Source organism: Silurus meridionalis, chromosome 10, assembly GCF_014805685.1.
Source record: "Silurus meridionalis isolate SWU-2019-XX chromosome 10, ASM1480568v1, whole genome shotgun sequence".
NCBI lineage: Eukaryota > Metazoa > Chordata > Actinopteri > Siluriformes > Siluridae > Silurus > Silurus meridionalis.
In genome coordinates, this window is record NC_060893.1 from 16,536,324 (window position 1) to 16,550,135 (window position 13,812).

The 13,812-nt window shown below is 39.4% G+C and overlaps 1 protein-coding gene across 15 annotated transcripts in view; it reads right to left on the reverse strand.

Annotated features, from left to right (window-relative positions):
- The window catches only part of LOC124392413 (protocadherin gamma-A11-like), a 145,865-nt gene that overhangs the window by 4,051 nt on the left and 128,002 nt on the right, over positions 1–13,812 (reverse strand). For 7 of the 15 annotated variants that reach the window (XM_046859439.1, XM_046859434.1, XM_046859428.1 and 4 more), the window contains 3 exons: positions 4,946–5,004; positions 3,513–3,566; positions 615–712 (listed from right to left, as the gene is read on the reverse strand). In XM_046859439.1, the coding sequence (XP_046715395.1) occupies positions 615–712; positions 3,513–3,566; positions 4,946–5,004 (211 nt within the window). Of the gene's footprint in view, positions 1–614; positions 713–3,512; positions 3,567–4,945; positions 5,005–10,191; positions 12,908–13,812 lie in introns of those variants that run through there. The other 8 variants (XM_046859443.1, XM_046859442.1, XM_046859436.1 and 5 more) reach the window with 3 other exon arrangements.

A 13,812-nucleotide genomic window follows, 5' to 3' on the forward strand; every position in this document is an offset into this window, starting at 1 on the left:
ATGAATTAGCGACCACTTTTATTCCTTGCTTATGATTTAGTATTTAAAGCATGATGGGTTCAAATTAGCACTAATAATAACTTGATTGATTTTCCTGTGCATTTGTTTTTACCAATGGTATTAAGAGACGAGCGTAATCTATACAAAACTTTTGGCATCTTACAAGTAGCTACTACTAATCTGTAACCATGCAAAAATGAAAGACTGTAAGGAACAGAAATAGGATTGTGTGTCTGAGTAGCATAAAAAAAAACAAACACCAGCACTGATGAGCACAGAGCAGGCATTATCAGCAAGCCTGTGCAGCTGCTGTCACCCCAGCTAACAAAATGTCAGAGGGGGAGGGACATGCGGGGACAGACAGGGAGAGATGTGTCATTATTTTAATTAAGAAGGTAATGTATAGAGCAAGCTGTGAACATTTTGAAAAGTTTTCTAGGTTTTGTCATTTTAGTTACTATACTTAAAATGGTATAATACTTCAAATGTTTAGTTATTTACTATTAAATTACATGGAGAGTGCGAGATGTGTGTGTGTGTGTGTGTGTGTGTGTGTGTGTGTGTGTGTGTGTGTGTGTGTGTGAGTGAGAGAGATTTAGAGGTGTGGTTCTCACCATTTGCGGCAGCCATCAGTGCCTGGAGCTGTTCAGCCTCAGATGGGGGGTTTGGCCAGGGTCCGGTTGCCATGGCAACCTCTGGAGTGGCAGCAGCTCTGTGGGAGAGACAGAGAGAGGAAGAGGAGTGAATTATCCAGCAGCCATTTTGTTCTACTGTTTCCCCGAACATGCCTGCTCTCTTCATGGGTCGTTTTAATAATTTATTTCTTTTTTGGTTCTGTCACAAGACTGACACTCTATCATGGCCTAGAGGATCAAAATAGGGCACAATAAAGATTTTTTGTTTCTTTACTACTATCTATCTTTTAGTCATTCACACACACACACATGCAAAAACATATCTTCTGACATTCATATGTTACATGCTCATTTGTATTATGATCTCAGTTTTACATTTATGGCATTTGGCAGATGCCCTTTTCCAAAGAGACGTACATTTATCTCATTCATACAACCAAGCAGCTATGGGGTTAAAGGTCTTGATAAATTGCTGATAAATTATCTCAAATTAAACTATTTTAGCTAATGATAATAATCTACTAAATAATAATAATAATAATAATAAAATCACTTGCAAAATCATTAATCATTGTGGTTTTTGTGCATTGGTGTTCATTGTTTCCCAAATAAGTCATAAAAATTTACACATTTGGTTTGGTAGATCTGCTACCAATAATTTGTAATGTGTGTGTTAAAATGGTTGGAGGGTAGTCATATTATAACCACTTCACCAGATTGGACCAAACCACTGAATCCTACCATAATAAAAACTAAAAAAATAAAACTATCATGCATACACAAACAAACTCTGACCATTTCATAAACTAAAAAGTTAATGAGACCAGGAACAGAGAGGTAGCAGCTGCATGAAAGCAAGCCTCCACAGGCACACACACACACACACACACACACACACACACACACACACACACAAAAAAAAACACAAACACTGATCATTTCCATCTGGCCTGAGCTGAGCTTCAAAGCTTTGCTTTTTAAACCCAATTTGCATCTATAGAGAACAAATTTAGGAGTCAGCCAGGTCTCTGTAACACTCACCTCATTAGATACACACATATGAGGATTACAAAATCATAATCTTCAGTCGTCAGTCTTCATTTATAGTTCTTTTAATGTTTTGTAGGAAATAACTCACTTTAGGCTAGTTTTCTTTACTGTCACTACCTTATGTACAGAATCTCTCAGCTTTAAACATTGAACTGATTAAAGCACCCATGCAGCTTCAACGCAAACCAGACAGACTTTGACACAATTTAGGATTTACAAAGGAAAAGAGAAAGCTTTAATTAATGACATAAATAGAGAGCAAACAGCTCTTAAAATCCACAGCAATACCGGTGGCACAGTAGCTTCTTTCACTTATTTAATAATTGCTGTACACAAACAAACAGGCGAGTAGAAAAAGAAATTAGTTGGGAGAAAATGTATATTTTAACATTGACTTGGAAGAAGGAACTTGAAGAAGCACCTAAGATTTGTCATTTGTTTGAGTATATTTAAGGTTTCATCAGAAATGCTAAGGAGGAAATTGTGTATTATGATCTGAGCATGAAATCATGTATATTACAGCACTATAACCAGCACCTCTCACACCTGCCTGGAACTAATGGGGTCTCACTTTCTGCTTTATATCAACCCAAAGTGCATTACACTCTCTGGGAATCTGATGTCATGACATTGACTAGAATAAGAAGATTTTAACAAGGGCTGAGAAAATGGTGAGACTATGAGAGTAATAAAAAGAACAGTGAAATAATGCAAATATTTAGTAATATAATAAAAGTTTAAAAGTTCAAGGCATTGAAAAAAAATTACAGTGCTTAAGGAAAATGAGAGACAAATGGGCCACAAGAGAAGATTCTGGATTGAAGACTGGAGAAGAGAGGAGTGGAAAGTGGGAAGTGAGAGAGAAGAGGAAAGAAGAAATAAGAAACCTCGACATGAGGACAGAAACTGCTCACAGGAAACCGTCTTGCCCAGACCATGCACACATGCTAAACTGCAGTGTCAAATAAAACAGACCTTATTCTCGAACTTCGACAATAAGACTAAAATCAAAAACACTGCATAGGCTCAAAATAACAAGAAGCAGCTTCATATCCAAGTTTGGGACAGATGACTCATCATGCTTAATTATCACACATTTATTTTGTCTGTTGGGGAAAATAAGATGCTTCGTTTGTTTCTAATTAGCGTAGCGCTCTTATGAGGGGAAATAGTGTTTCCCTTGGTCAGCATTATCATATCCTGTGGTTGGATAAGCACTTCCTGTGGTAAAGGCTATAGATTGTGGATTCAAGTTCAGAGCAAGAGAAATTTAAACCAACCACACACAAAACAAAAACAATGTTTTTTGATCGACATACACACTATGGAAGGGGTTTGGGGAAAAAATATAGGCCAAGCATAACTACAAATTCACGTAGCAGTTAAAAAAGTTTTGCTAAAGATATATGTAACTTGATTAATTAAAATATGGGCATTTAATGACACCTTCAAAGCTCCACCAAAAGTAAAGCTCACTGAGTGCTGAAATGATTCCATTAAGATTGTGTGGGCCCTTGTGGCATCCATCAAAACACTTTTAGGAAAGATTTCCAGAGGGTAAATAAAACATTTATTCATTGTGAAAAAGTCTCTTTCACGTTATTTACACCATTACTAATAAGACTCACCTACTCCAAATCACCACGGCAAACTAGTTCCCTTATCTGGCAAGATAAAGCGTCTAAATAGCAAGCAGCAAAGCCAGTGGCATGCTTATAAAGAGCTGAAAATACTACAGGATCACATTCTGAGGATAGACAGCTAATAAGGAACAACTACATGGGATCTAAGTCTATGAGCACACACCATTGTGCTATTCCCCTGTACCTTGGCTTGTGGGGTGACGCTGATCTTAAAAAGGCAGATCTGAGCTTGTGGTGACTGAAATAAAGACCATTGATGCATCATTTGAATCAATAAGTGAAAGATAATAGTTTAATACATATCCAGTATCCAGTGAGAAAGAGAGTGAGAGAGAAATCTGTAGTGAAGCAAAGTCTTCTTTTTAATCCCATCTCCTAGCTTTCTGATTCACTAAACAAAACATAAATGTGCACTTTCTTTCTTTGATAATTCTATAAACAACCTTGAATGGCAGCAGAGCAGTTTAAGTCGTTCCACTGTTGTACATGTGGAGCTGATGTTTAAAATGAGTGGGGGGAAAAAAAGCTTTAATGTCTTCCAAATGGCTTTTTCTCAGGGAGGAATGTGTTATGTAATGTCTTTTGGGAATCTGGTGCAGTGTAAGGACCAGAGCTGCTTGGCATGAGACAGGGGATGAATGCCTTTGGTCCTGAGGGCCTTCATACAAGAAAACTAAGTTACTGACAGTGGCATAAGAAGGGAGTTTTCCTGCTGGCGCTCTCGCCTTTGCCACAGTCAATTATAGCTGTAGCCACAGATGCGCCATTATTATGACTACAAGCACCACAACACTGCTTTTTTTTTTCTTTATACTATACTTGACTATACTTTCTTACCTTTAAACACATTTCACATCTCAGTCAATTTTCACACAATTTCAACACAGTTTAGTACTTCCATTTTGAAATACTAATTTTTATTTTTATTCTTACAGCATACTGTATATTTCACCATATTAAACCTATGTTATGTGTTTATGTATATTTTGTGTCTTGTTATGTGTTGGTGATCGACCTGCGCTTCTATTCAGGCATGTCTTTATCCAAAGTGCAAACATTGATTTCATTTTTGCCTTCATTTCTGTTGTGTTGGTTATGTGACGGATTCGAGATACGGGATTTTTCTTTCTCTTTGTGTACCTATTTTTATATTATTTTTTTAAGTTTAGATGCGTCTATTGATGAGACCATAATTGAATGCATGAACATTTAATGCATCACAAAATAGGGTGGTATTGACTTCACATTTATGCATTTAGTTTGCATCTAGGCCACAATACTTCTCTCCTAATTTCAAACAGTGCCCTCTGTGATATCATCCAACACACACACACACACACACACACACACACACACACACACACACACACACACACACACACCCCACCCCTAAACTACTTTAAACCAAATGTATTTATTTACAGCTCTGAATGTTTATACATTTAACAAACTGAAAGATTGAGAATAAAATACCCATAAATAATCCTGCTATATATGAGTGTGTATTAATGCAATGCAAATATGGGACATCAAATACTTGTGTGTGTATAACTGAAATTATACAAATACTCAGTTATACAACATTTTTCTAATATGCAAATCTGTGCTTTAACTCACCCACTGGGTCCGGGTCTCTGGTTCTGGTTGAAACGCCAGTCAGCATTGGGGGGTTTTTGCTGCAGGGAGGAAGAAAAAAAAAAAAAAAAAAACAGTTTTAACCCTGAAGACTTTATACATGTACATCTGTCAGTTTCAGCCATTAAATGGCATGTAGTTCAAGTTATGTACTGATACACAGTCAGTGCACAGGGTTCCTGGGACATATATAGTGTAGTGACAGGGCTGAACTGTGCACCTGCAGGGCCACAGGTAAGGTCACATTATAACTCACAGATGGCACAGACATCGAATACTGATGCATAACATACATTCTGAATGCATTTCTATATAATTAACTACAGGGTCAGCTTGAACTGATCTGGAAGGACCAATAATTTAGTTTGTTTTACTCATTTATCAAGAGACATAGAAGAGTCCATCGCATTGTGTGTGTTTGTCTACCAAAGCTGTTGTCACTACATTTACACACAGAAGCTCAAAATGACAGAAACCCTCATGTTCTAAAATAAGTGCTTTAAAAGCCTCTCAGCACTTAAACCGTTTCAAACTAAAAGAAAAAAACAGCTACGAGCTATGGGTAGTACATGCTGTGAGTCTTCAACTCAATCCAGGACTGTTTCTGGAACAAGCAGTAGTGCTAAATGATTGACTCTATGAAACATCAGCTAGGAGACAAAGCCACCATTGTTCTCAGGTTGAATGGAAAGGACATACTCAGCGGGCAAGAAGCAAACTGGACAGTCATGACCCAATTGCTGTGTAGTTAATCAAAATTTATCATGACTGCAATCTTTGCTTTTTTTTATTTTCAAAAAGTAAAAATTTGTAAGCTGCATTCAGTTATAAAATTATCATTTATCTCCTCAATTATTAATTCTATTGTAGGTCTACTTTTATTCATATTTAGCATTACATGTATGTATCAGGACCAGCATTTTGTTTCAAAGATTTGCAAGTTTATATTGATAAAATATTAGCATGTTAATATACAGACTATATCTTTGGAAATGAAAATGATATGTTGATGGTAAAACATTTTGTCTCGAAATTATTTGAATGGCTGAGATAATTAATTGTTATAGTAAATTAAACATTTTATTCAGCAATGTGCGTTCCTAAAGATTTAGAAGAAGAGTGGAAGTTTAAAGTTCTGTGCTGTCAAATGAAATGACATCTACACATTTTACATATATAAAACACATGAGCATTTAAAACTACAATGTAGTACACCCCTAACACACACACACACACACACACACACACACACACACACACACACACACACACACACACACACTCGATGTCAACTAAAAACTAAAAACATTGTTCACAGCCCCGCGACTAAAACTCTGCACAGTGAAAACTACACTGTTAAAGTAATATTGTATGTGTACATGACACTGTATATGTGGACGTGTACACTAAAACAAAACAATAAAATATGAAATACACGCAGGTGCAGTTTCATAAAGGTCACAAACCCAATGCATACACGAGATCTTTATATTATTAGTCTAAATATCCTCTCTTTCTAAATGTGTACAAAACAACATCTTTGACCTGGATTGTTAATTTCTCTTTGAAGGTCAGACTGTGTGCAAGTCACTTCTGTATATCCCAGTTTGAGTGTGTGTGCTGAAACCAAAGGCAGTAATGGGGAAAGTTATGCAGGAAGAGGCAGCTCACACGTCAGCATGCACACTGATCTGTAGACCAAGTTGCTCTGAGTGAGACAGCAGGAGTTGGAGGAGAATGAAAGGGGGGAAAAAATGAAGGCTGGGGGGAAAAACCCAAAGCACACAACGAGACAGAAACTGCAAGTCTACACTCTTCATTTATTTTTAGTCTTCTTATTCCTTTTTCCTCTTCCCTCCATCTCTGAGCTATTTTGTTATCTCCTTATGCGTTTCCTCTTTCTTCTCACTTTCAGTTTTCAAATGAAAAATAGGAATGGAAAATGAAGAAGATTGAAATCATTTTTGTGTTTCACAATGCGCACCTTGAAGTCCAACATTCCAACACAGCAATGTTTACTGTGCAGATTCAGAGCTGCTCTGGCGCACAAGAACAGTCATACAACACATTTCAAGTAGAGGCTTTGGGGAGGCTCTTACATTTCTTGAGTCCTGGACTACGATTTCAATTAATCAAACAATTAATTACTTATATGCTTCTTAAGAAAGGTTTATATATATACACACACTCACTCACACACAGACACACACACACACACACACACACACACACACAATAAAATTCTACCACATAGCCAATGGTTTTGAAAATGTGTTTCCACACACTAAAAGTTAAATATTTCCATGTGGATTTTATTTGCTTTTAAATATGTAAAATATATAAGGTATTTGCCTATTCTGAACATTACATTTGCTTTTGACAGCCTCAGACAGACATAACATAAAGCAGAGCTGATAACTAATAAATATAGTAACTAATGACCACATAAGACATCTGTTTAGCCACAATGACCAGGAACTTAAATGTTAATGGGCTGTGGTTTCAGTGCCACACACACAGTGGCCCAGCCGTGGCCCATGCCTGGCATGCATGCTATTAAAGTAGCACTCTGTCTTACATAACCTGTAGAAAATTTCCAACATGAGGTTAACCTAAAGTAAAAGCATTCAGTTCTTCTGGGCTTACTGTTTTTTTACCGAGGTATGTGAGATTATTACAACAACTGGGGATAACAGCTCACAGCCACCTGCCAGACGACTCACAAGGGATGTTGGGTAAAAAGTTGGGTGGCAGAGTGCATCATTTTAAAATTCTCCAGAGATATATTAACAATAAGTAAAGTAAAGTGCTTGTTGGGAAAATACCAGACCAGTTCACGTCCATAATGCTACTGAGCTGGTGACTAATGTACGACCATGAATAAAATGACATTAAAATGCAACTACAAAGTTCAACTGGAACTTAACACTTTGTGTGCCACTGCACTGAAACCGGATACATGTTTAGGCTTCCCGCCAAGGCTCTACAGAAGGAACGCATGGAAAACAGCTGCTTCTCTGCATTATACACACATCCTCTTACTGAGCTCATGAAAGACAAATCGCTAACTCATTCTCTACACCACTGAGGATGCTCCTCTTACCTAAACCCTGGACAGACATTTTCTGAGGAGTGGACATTATGGACAATTCTGTTCTGTTTAGTAATTTTTTCGCATGTTTTTCTTAAGCAACGTAGAAACAAAATAAGCCCGCAACGATTCTGTAATCACTATAGCTAATGTTTTTTATACACAACTTAACAGCTGTAAGCAATTTGAAAGCTGTTACATTTGAATGCAGACTGCACTGAAGGAAAATTACAACAACAATCAGCATCTACAGCTCACCTAAGTGAAGGTACTGTTTAGAATTTGATGTTAGAAGGTGAATGATGTTATCGTCGTAACATTTTTGAAGTAAAGTATTTATCCGATGTATACGATTTTAAAAAGTGAGCTAAATAAAATGCACCAGATCAGTAAAACTAATAATACATTTAATTAAGTTACTGTTGTAAACAAGATTGCATATAAATGAACTTTTTGATTGCCTCTACATTGCAACTAGAGATAAGATAGATACGTTACACATGTAAGCAGGCTTACACCTACATACACACTAAACTTGATCAGAACACTACCATCTAAACAGAGGTGACAGTAAAATGGCTGCCTTAAGTGAGCAGGAAGCTCAGCAGGAAAACACACGGCAAGGATGAAGTAAAAGAGGAAATGGCTGCCAGGAACCACAAAAGGACAATTGGCTATTACGATTCACAGGATCGTACAAGAAAGGAAATCTATACTGTTCTTTACATGATGATGGCTCAACCTGGGAAAAAACAAACCCAGTAAGTAACAACAGACAGCAGTAGTAGAACTGTTTCATATTTTAGACTATGACTCTTCCAAAACCATGCGCATGGCTGAAACTTCCCTATCTCTGACTCCATTTTTGAGGTCTGAGATAACACCCCATCCTTCTGTCGATATTGTAGCCCACATGACCTCCCAGCAAAACACAAAACCCACAAATCGCACGTGTCGTGCCAGAGGACCCAGATGGTGTCTTCATGACCTGAGGGCCAAAAGCACTGCCAGAGGACATACAGACAACACACAAGGGAAATACTGGTGGATCAAAAGAATGAAAGAATGAACGGGAAATCTCTCCTATTCCCCTTAGAAAACATTAAAAACATTATACAAAGAAAAGGAATTAAACAAAGTCCAGCTTCGACATACAGCAGTTATAAATAACATTGTTCTGAGGCCCAAAAGCTTGTCACCTTACATATATTCTGAATGCTAAAAAAGCTTTCAGTCCACAGTAGAACAAAAAGAATAGAGTAAAAAGTACTAAAATAATGATTACAAAAGGAAGACGGGGGACTTTGTTCAAATGCTTCTTCTCCTCTTAGTCTCATCATTTCCTACATACAATAAACACACTGTTATTATACACATTGTGTTTAGCTGAATGTCTACATTTAAATCGCATTGTGGTCTGAATCCTGCTTACTTTGGAAATTCATTTTGGGATTTCCCCTGGGTGACACACAGGCACATTACTGAAGGTCATATCACATTAAGGTATGGAACCAATCACTGACCTCCACCGCAACAGGAAATCCTAGGTCACAGGATGACCTCTGGAATCCTGTTTTCATCCACCAATTTCTTTTTCAGACAGACAGACATCTCACCACTATGTCCTTCTCTCCTTCTTCATTTACCAATCTCCATTTGTCCTTCTCATCTCAAACATAATTTCTGTCTGCCATGTCCTTTTCTTCATCTGCTAGCCTTTTTTAATCTCCTACAACTTTTCTCTTTCTATTTATTCTTTCCCTTTATGTTTATTCTGACAGGACAATTGGCTTTTCTGTTCTTTATTAAGAATGTCTAATTATAATAAATTCAGCACAGATTTTGTCTCAAATTATCTCACATTTGGGTTTATTAATTCTTCTTTGCTTTAAAGTGTGTACAATTTCTGATGTAAAAATATCCTGGTTTTCTAGAAAGCCTGAAATTCCTAGAGCTAATTATGAAAATGTATAGGATCATGAAAAATACCACTCGGTATTTACAAAAAAAAACAATCAATAAAACATTTTTTGATTATGATATGGTTTGAAATCTGCCTCAATCATGGAGCAACAGCAAGACAGAGATATTAGGAATTTTAAATGTTGTCAGCTTCTGTGCCAAGCTGAGCTCTCACCTCATTAGCTGAGTTTAATAAGTGCTTCCGGGTAAGAGTCATGTTTAACGTGTTGTTATGGCTCAGTAGAGGAGTCTTAACAAACACAAAGTCGCTCCTGCTGGAAAGTGTGGAGTAACAAGGCCTGTATGTGCGTGTGTGGGGATCCTGGGGCCCCCCCACCACCTCCATGTACCGAATGGGCCCATCTGTGTTCAGCTGGAGGTGAAGGTCCTTATGGGAACGCTGCTGGTAGCCATGGCGTGAACGGAAGCCTTTCCTGGAGTAGCAGCAGGTCAGGTCATCTTTGCTTCTAAGGCACCGCACAAGCAGCACCACAATGGTCACAAGAAATACTAGAGTCACACAGCCCAGTGATATTATGAGGTACAGGCTTATGTCTGGAATTCCACCTGTTTTACGAGATGATGTTTTACTATTATCTACATCTGGGTCTACACTCTTCTCCTCTATGGTAATGGTGACAGAAGCACTGGTGGACTGGTTAGGCTGTCCATTGTCCTGAACAACTACCACAAAGCTGTATGATAAGCGATCATGGCTCCCTGCCTCAACCTCAGTCAGTTTCCTTGAAGTCCGAAGCTCACCTGTGTGCACTCCAATACGGAAAAATTCTGAATCCTTGCCGGGTGCAATACTGTAGAATAGCCATGCGTTGTGCCCACTATCAGGGTCATAACCAACTATCTTACTCACAAGATGGCCGACAGGGGCAGAGCGGGGCATGGTGAGCTGGAGGCCAGAGTCACCAGAGTTAGCAGGATAAAGTATGATGGGCGGATTGTCATTTTGGTCGATGACGAAAACATGTACAGTGATATTAGAGCTACGTGGCGGGACTCCGCTGTCCTGCACCTGTACTTCAATCTTAAATGCATTCATCTGCTCATAGTCCAATGCACGCATGGTAAAGATATTGCCATTCTCTGGGTTGATATAGACATAAGAGGAGACAGGGCTGCCATGGATTGTAGAGGACAAGATGGAGTATGTCAGACGGGCATTATCACCTAAGTCTGGGTCAGAGGCTGACATTGTCACTAAGGAGGTACTGGGGGCATTATTCTCCACAATGTCAACAGAGTAATATGGCTGTGAGAATACTGGAGCATTATCATTCACATCAGAAAGACTGACTACAAAAGTCTTTGTGGAGGACAATGGAGGAGAACCAGCATCCGTGACAGTCAAAACAATTGTGTAATCGGGGGTGGTTTCTCTGTCCAAAGGGCCATCTGTAACGAGGGTGTAATGCTCTCCAAAAGCAGATTTCAGTTTAAACGGCAGTCCAGGAGAAACTTTTAATGTCACCTCTCCATTTTTCCCTGAATCTAAGTCCTTTGCACTGATCAAAGCAATGACCGTGCCTGTCGGTGCATCCTCGCTGATTGGACTAGTGAGGGATGTTAACGTCACTTCCGGCCTGTTATCGTTCACATCCAATATTTCCACTTTGATGTGACATGAACCCTCCATGGCAGGAGATCCCCCGTCCCTTGCCTGAATAGTGATGTCATATACATTCGCCTGTTCATAATCCACTTCGCCTATAACCCGAAGTTCTCCTGTTTTCGCATCCACATCAAAAACCTTGAGAATCCTCTCTGGTGTGTATTTGCTGAATAAAAAAGAGATATCTCCGTTCGTCCCCGAGTCTAAATCAGTGGCGTTTAATTTAGCCACAACAGTGCCAATTGGGGAGTTCTCCAAAAGGCTAACCAGTTTCACAGGCTCGGCGAAAACGGGCGCGTTGTCGTTCACATCCAAAACGGTGATCAGCAGCAGTGTGGTTCCGGATTTCTCCGGCTGTCCGCCGTCCACCGCCGTGAGCAGGAGACGAAAGCCGGCGCGCGTCTCGCGGTCCAGAGCCTTCTCCAGCACAAGCTCGGGAACCTTACTGTCGTCGCTTTTCGTCTCGACGTTCAACGAGAAGAAGTGGTTCGGCTCGAGTCGGTAAGTCCGCAGCGAGTTAACGCCCACGTCGGGGTCGCGCGCGCTCTCCAGCCGGAACCGGGTTCCCGGCGCGGCCGCTTCCGAGACCTCCAGCGACGAGTTACGAGCCGGAAACTGCGGCGAGTTGTCGTTTACATCAACAACGTCTACAACGACGCGCTTCATCTCTAAAGGATTGTGGAGAACTATTTTAAGGTGTAAAGAACATGTTAAACTCAGCCCACACATGCGCTCCCTGTCGATGGTCTCTTTAATGACTAAGGCACCGCTTACTGAGTTTATCTCAAAATTCTGAGCGCTGGGGTCTGGATAAACGACCATTTCCCTTTCACTAATCTTCTGAACCGTGAGCCCCAAGTCTTTCGCTATGTTCCCGACTAAAGAGCCCGGTTGTTGCTCTTCGGCCACGGAATAGCGGAGCTCTGCTGACGCGCATGAAAGGCAGCTGAGGGTGGAGAGGACGAGCCAGAGCGCGTGCCATTCCGAGCAGCGGCTCCTCTTTCTCCGCTCCATCACGAGCTCACACGGGTCTAGTCAAAAGTTTCCTCTTAATCAAACCATATTTGTCGTCAAATATTAATCCTTCATGGCGTTCGAAACGTAATCCTTTTGCCCGCGAGAAAACTTGAGCGACTTAAACAATCCATGGCACCCAGACGCGTTTAGGGAAATTATAGAAAAGAAAAAGAAAAAAACACGCAAAACTCCATCCGACCGTCTCCCAAACCTCTGCGCGCTGACTGGGGCCTCTCCAGCGCGCGCACAGGGGAGGAGCCTTGGCCACAAAGGTCCCATTTGGATTGGTTGAGAGTGAGGCTACACACACACACACACACACACACACACACACACACACAAGCACGCTTTTGGGAGCCACAAAACTTTTTAGCACTTTGTGTTTTGACTCGACTTAAATTTTATTTAGCATATTTTATGTGATTTTGTGTCATGTATTTGTTTGTTGTTATATACGTCACTAAAAGAGTGGAGGCCAAAACACATCCAGGGTTATAACCCACTCCACAAGTTTATTGCCACTGTTGCAAAGTGAACAGTTACCCACCGGACGGCGCTGTTCCTTAATCAGCTCGACGTTTTTTTATTTACAAAGTTTGCAAAGGCCGTGATTATATTTATGCTTTCTAAAAATTTTCATTTGGAAATCAGGAATTCAAACTTCCACTAAGACAAGCACCCATTCAAAGAACATACAGACATCTGTAAATCTTTATAGTCTAAATACGTTCACTAGGGAAAAACTGTATCTTTTTCCATAAATAAATAACATAGGTATAATAATTTATGGCTCATAATTGGACTAAGGATGACTATTGTACCTAAAAGCTAATAAAAGGTAAATCATGCACACTTTGCCATAAGTTACACTAGAAATGTGCAATCAATTTTGAGAAAAAAGGAGAAGTACAACTATTTTTCGGCTCATATTACTAATAGGCCAAAGTGTCCTGTGTAAATACATTGAAACTATTATGACATAATTCAAAGAGTGACATATGGCTAATTAGATGGATATAAAACTTGATCTTCAGAAAATATTCACAGTTGCTTGATAAAACTTCTACAGTGAGTATACAAGCAACATTCAAGGAAGCATTCATCAATGTATGTATATTCTCATATTGAAATGATTTTGTTTTACATCTGCTC